The sequence below is a fragment of the Triticum dicoccoides genome, chromosome 6A (genome assembly GCF_002162155.2).
Source record: "Triticum dicoccoides isolate Atlit2015 ecotype Zavitan chromosome 6A, WEW_v2.0, whole genome shotgun sequence".
Lineage (NCBI taxonomy): Eukaryota > Viridiplantae > Streptophyta > Magnoliopsida > Poales > Poaceae > Triticum > Triticum dicoccoides.
The window spans coordinates 556952518-556958789 of record NC_041390.1 but is presented as its reverse complement, the minus strand read 5'-3'; the positions used below and the strand labels follow the sequence as shown (position 1 = coordinate 556958789).

Sequence of the window (6272 nt, the reverse complement as noted above, 5' to 3'; positions counted from 1 at the left end):
TGGGTCTTGGAAAGTTGAGATCCTTCGGGAATATTTTGTGGCTGCAGATGTACATGAAATAATGAAAATTCGTGCATCTCCTAGAATGGAGGGAGATGTGATCGCTTGGGGCCCTGGCAGACATGGTATTTTTACAGTTAAATCAGCTTACGAATTGGCTTTCGATGAGGCTCATCGCAATTCTGCGGTGGCGTCGAGTTCTGCGCCTTCGGGAAGCCGTGCTTGTTGGGACTTCATATGGAAGTGTGACGCCCCCCCAACGGTGAAGCACTTCGCTTGGCGCCTGTCGAATGATGCACTACCCACAAGCACCGTATTAGGCTGGAAACCACAGGTATGTGTCCGGTATGTGGAGCAGAAGAGGAGGATAACTTTCATCCATTCGTGCACTGCCAGTTTGGGCGTGATCTGTTTGTGGCCATGGCCAGAGTGTGGAGGCTCCCGGATGTCACATCAATACTTAACAACGGGAAAGAATGGCTGCTACACGTCCTGGATCCTCTTACAAACCTTGAACGAACAATGTTACTAATGATTTTCTGGAGGAGTTGGTTTGTCCGGAACGAGCTAGTTCATGCTAAGCCTGCCCCGCCTATGGAAGTCTCTCTAAGATTTCTGCAAAGCTATCTGGTGTCCTTGGTTGGTATCAAGCAGAATCCACAGGCTGACCAACCAAAGGCAAAACTTATATCGAATGGAAAAATACAGGGAGAAGGGGGAGAAGCGTTGGTGATCAGGACGAACGGAGTTGGACTACGCCCGAGCCGGGTGGTGCAAATTGAATACTGATGGATCTTTTGTTGCGTCAGAACAAGCGGGTGCGGGCATGATCTTACGTGATCATCGCGGGGCTATCAACTTCTCGTCATGCAGGGTGTTGTTTTCGTGCAGAGACTCCCTTGAGGCGGAGTTGTGCGCGTGTATGGAAGGCTTGTCCCTTGCCTTGCAGCGAAGCGAGTTGCCGATCGTGGTGGAGATGGACTCTCTCGAAGCGATCTCTCTCATATCAAGCTTGGATGCGGATCGCTCAGTTTACTCTTCTATTGTTAGAGAGATTAAGCACTTAATGGGTTTAAAGAAGACTTGTATTTCTCATATAGTTAGATCTCAAAATAAAGCTAGTGATTGCTTAGCTAAGTTTGCTAGAACCCAAGGCAGGACCTTGACTTGGTTAGGAGCTGGTCCAGATGAAGTAGTGGAAATAGCATTTTATGATTGTAAAGACGTTGCCATTGAGTAATGCAATGCTATTTCTCCCGAAAAAAAAGAAGTCCGCAGTGAAGCGCGCGCGTGCACAAACACACGCAAAAGTTTTCAGGTTAATATATACAGGAAGAAAAGGGAATCCTACGTGGCAGACAACGTGTCGTGCCATTACGTACACGCAAGCATAGAACACGTCAGGTACGAGATCTGAATACGCCCACCAAATCCACGGGCGGAAGGAGGGAACCATCCGCTCTCGGTCGTGCCGTGCGGGGTCCTGATCCCCATCGGACACCGTCGTCATCGGCCGGCTCCCAGTCCCACCTCCGTCTCCATGCGATCTCCTCGGCCGGCGCGGCTCGCTGCCGTCGCGCTTCTCCTCGCGGCGCTCGCCGCGGCCGTGGGCGCCCCCGCCGCGGCCGCGGCCAGCAGAGACGGGTACGGGCGCACGAGGAGGCTGCGCATGAGGGGCAAGGTCGTCGAGATGTGAGCGCTCCCCCCTGTCTTAGCTACCCTCTGCTCGATTTCTGTCGGGTTTAATCCGAGCTTTGGGACTGGGAAGGTTCCATTTCGTCGCGGGGATTTCTGTGTCGTACGGGGAAGATGATTTTAGCTGTCCTGTAAGCTCCGTCTTCAGACAGAAGCCCCTGTAATTCGGGTCGCAGATAAAAATGCGAACTTTGTTCGTCTTGTTCAGACGAGTGCCAACATCTCGAACTAACGCCTGTAACCAACGTTTTGGCCCATGTGGTCAATGAATCACTCCATAATCTCTCTATTTCAGTCCTGCAATAATTTTGCACCCCCCAGTCCCCAGAGCATCAGCCCATTTGATCAATGAATCACTCCATAATCTCTGTATCTCCATATTCTAGTACTGATCCATTTCCACTCATTTCAGGTTTTATCATGCTTATGACAACTACATGGCGTATGCATTTCCTGTATGTTCATCAGCTATTTTAGGAATTCTTGAGCAAAATTCAGTTCATTTGTTCATGGCCAATCTGATGTTTTCTGTGTTGATACCTTTTCAGCATGATGAATTGAAGCCTCTTACTAAAGGCTTCACTGACTCCCTCAGTGAGCTTGGCAACTTAAATGTATTAATGTATCGACAAATTTACAGTTTCCAATTGACATCACAAAAGCTTAAAGATACCCAGGCGTAATATCAACTCTTTCTTCCTTCTTGTAGCTTGAGCACTTGCCACAGGATTATAATGGATCAGCATTGACACTAGTTGAGTCATTATCAAGGTACACTTTATGAAGTTGTAATGTTTCTGGATACTTCGAGATTTGTGCTGTCTTTTGATGATAAGAATATGAATTGCTATGTTGTTTCTTCAAAAGGAAAATTGTATCCATAAGATTGATAGGTAATGCCTCTCTGTTTTGGCTCATGCAGTCTTGTTGTCTTAGGTAACCTAACAGAATTTGACAGAGGAGTTAGTTGGCTTTCAGAGAACCTAACTTTTGACGTTGATGCTCGAGTTAATCTTTTTGAGGTAATGCCATCTGATTTTTATCACCACTAGAACAAAACAATGACATGTTGCCAGGATTTAAGCAACAATCATTTTCTCACAGTTTTCCCTTCTTCATGGTTTTTTCCCCCTTCTTATCCAGTGTAACATAAGACTTCTTGGGGGGCTTATTTCTGCTCATATTCTTGCAAAGGACTATAGCAGTCAGAATAAAGATGGAGTATATCAGAACCAACTGCTACATCTTGCTGAAAATTTAGGCAGCCGGTTTCTGCCAGCATTCGAGACCCCTACTGGATTGCCGTATGCATGGATCAATCTTAAGGTTCATTTACAAACCCTTGGCCTTTCTTCTGATTTAGAAAGTAGTACACCGCTACAATCACGTTCCCGGATAAAATAAATAGTAAAAGACATGTATTGATAAATTCCATTTATTCAGCACGCCCCTTCCTTCTATGGCACAGAACAGAAGTGTCAAGCCTCCTGCGGAAACTAGATAATCATTCGACAATTATTTTGTTTCCCTTTCTGGATACCCTTGTATGATGTTACTTGTAACACTCAACTCATACATATTACATAGCTCACGTATATTACAATCCTTTTAATCATGATCTGACATGGCTGTTGAGCTTGTATTTTATTCATACATCATCTCTGATGCTATGACTACTTTTTCCAGTATGGAGTGATGGAGAATGAGACAACTGAAACGAGCACATCAGGATGTGGTGAGTGGCGGAATAGTCTTTATTCTGTTGGGTATCTTGGTAGTGGTAGCTAAGATACATAAATTTGTTGCAGGCTCCCTTATCCTGGAAATGGGTGCATTGTCACGTTTGACCGGTGATCCTAGATATGAAGCTGCAGCTCTTCGTGCTCTTCGCAAGTTATGGAGCATGAGAAGCTCACTGAATCTTGTAGGCTCAACACTAGATGTTTTGTCTGGCAACTGGATTGAATATTCGTCAGGCATTGGTGCTGGTACTACTTCTTATGCTAGCCCACTTGGTGTATCGCTTATACCAACGTCAAATTTGTAGCATAATTGTTTTTTGCCAAGTGTTTCTTTGTATATGTCGTTTAATTCTGTCTAATTAGAAGATATATGTGCTTGAGACATATTGATGATCTTTCGTAACATATTTGCAGGAGTTGATTCATTTTACGAGTATTTGATTAAGGCATATGTCCTTTTTGGAAGTGATGAGTACTGGGATATGTTTCACTCTGCTTACCTAGCAGTGCAGAAGTATTTCCGACATGGGCCATGGTACACCCTTTCTTCGTGCCATATTCATTCAAAAATTTCCATTCCATGCTAGTTACTTGTCGCCGCAATATGCTTGTACCGGACAGTAATAATCATCTGTCTTCTCAGGTACCATGAGGCCGATATCAGGACTGGAGAAGCAACACACTGGCAACTAACTAGCCTCCAGGCCTTCTGGCCTGGTGTTCAGGTCTGCTGACTCTGTACATGGTTGATATATCACCTTATTGTGGAATTTTTTATCTTGTATTGTTTGCTTACTGCTATCATCATCACCAGACACTACTAGGAGATGTTGCTGCTGCAAATCTGTCACATCGTGAATTTTACAATGTATGGCAAAGGTTTGGCGTCCTTCCTGAAAGGTATTAATAACTAAAAACTAAGTACCTCTTGACCATCAGTTTGTAAAGGAAAATGGAAATATTGAGTGACTGTTTCAAATCAATTCAGAGTATGATGCACAAGACTGACAAGAGTATGACCAAAACTTGCTTTCAGGTTTTACACTGTATTTTGTTGATGCGTGCTTTGTACTTTGCAGATATCTGTTAGACTACGGAATTTTGCATCCTACAGAGAAGTACTATCCTTTACGTCCAGAGTTTGCTGAGTCTACATTTTATCTTTATCAAGCAACTAAAGGTATGATCATGAATAACAGACAAATAATATTGTTGGCGATTTTTTTTCTTAAAATTTTAATCAAGCAGATAAAGATAATATGATGTCCAGATCACTAACACCACTGATCTCTATAGATCCTTGGTACCTAGAAGTGGGTGAAGCTATAATTGGATCACTTAATTACTACACCAAAGTGGAAGGAGGTTTTGCTAGTATCAGAGATGTTTCAACAATGAACCTTGAAGATCATCAACACAGCTTCTTTCTTTCAGAAACGTGAGCTGTTAATCTTCCTATTGTTTCTAATATGCAGTTGGAGCAAAACTGTCTCATTCGCGCTGATAGATCCCGTCACTGTTGAGATGACGGTTGATAACTCTTCTGCAGGTGCAAATATCTTTTTCTCCTTTACGACGATTCATTCTTGAGGAACAAAAATTACATATTTACAACAGAGGGCCACCCCCTTCCAGTAATGAGCACGTGGCACGAGAAAATTCCTCGACTGGATGTTCCCACCAATTGGACAGTTGTTAAGGTGATCCCATACCAGCTTACATCAGAACGCAAGTTAGGAAACCATATGATGCCCTAGCTCCTATTTGTAGGAGCATTAATCTTACTTTGTACTGTCATCGTAATGATATCGAGAACCTCTCTGCAGGACGGCAACCAACCGATTCGTGCGAGCGCATTGTCATCCAAAGTCTGTCCAGAGACAATTTTCCGGCAGAACGTTGGCTCCCCGTGGGAGAGTGCGTGCCACATACCAGATGTGTTCCCTAGCCACAGATGCAGAGCCGACGATGACTGTGGGATAGAGTCAGTAACATGCAAGAGGAGAACATGCAGTATGGCTGGATACTGCGGCTTGTGGCTGGCGGTTTACTAGCCAATGTTGTTGGAGAGGATTATACTTTCGCCATTCGTTCACAGAATGATCAAAATAAGGTAAACACCACCTTGAAAATAGAATGTTACCCACCCGCTTCAGCCTGACTTTGTACATTAGAATAGCATCGATAGCAGATTCGTGACGTCTGAATCAGCCAAATTAACCTGTATGTCAAATGCTGGTTTGAAGTTTCATGCTGATGTGATGTATCTGCGGTCCGATATATGGGTGTATTTTATTGTGCGATATATGTAATTACTGTCTGATCTGATTATTTTAGCACATGTGGGCATGCAAAAAAAGAACATACTAGAGACATTGTACATTCTGGTTAATTTGTTCGGACATAATAATTAAGTTCAGTCTTTTGTTTGTTGTGAGTTGCAAATTGATCGTGATTGCACTGCTGTACAGTTTGATAGGACCATGGAGCCGTGGCTCCAGGCTCTAGCCTTCCCTGCCATCAGATTTCTACTGTAGATTCACACCAATAATCAGTGTAGCTGCAAAGTCAAATGTCAGATTGCAGGGCAGGAACAAAAAAAAGTTAATCCTTACTTTGATCTATACAAGACCACTTAGTCTTGTATTGGTATTGTAGATGTTCATAATTTCCTGCTTGATCAAACTTAAAACGGCTTGATTTAAGATAACACCAAATAGCACGCACAGTGATTCCCGCGCTTGGAAGAATCTGCTGCACATTATGTATGTAGGGTCGTAAAAAAATCATGTGTAAATTTTCGATGCCACGCATCTCTGAAACTGAAGTTGCATT

The 6272-nt window shown here is 43.5% G+C and overlaps 1 protein-coding gene across 1 annotated transcript; it reads left to right on the top strand.

Annotated features, from left to right (window-relative positions):
• The first annotated feature begins 1461 nt into the window (after positions 1-1461).
• LOC119317891 (alpha-mannosidase I MNS5-like) lies at positions 1462-5866 on the top strand. Its single transcript, XM_037592389.1, has 15 exons — positions 1462-1692; positions 2108-2150; positions 2244-2309; positions 2405-2466; positions 2618-2717; positions 2839-3021; positions 3382-3430; positions 3504-3683; positions 3852-3972; positions 4081-4162; positions 4252-4337; positions 4517-4617; positions 4734-4875; positions 4987-5137; positions 5264-5866. Exons 1-15 carry the CDS (start codon positions 1541-1543, stop codon positions 5489-5491), a joined length of 1746 nt encoding a protein of 581 aa, XP_037448286.1. The 5' UTR covers positions 1462-1540; the 3' UTR covers positions 5492-5866.
• Positions 5867-6272: the final 406 nt, after the last annotated feature.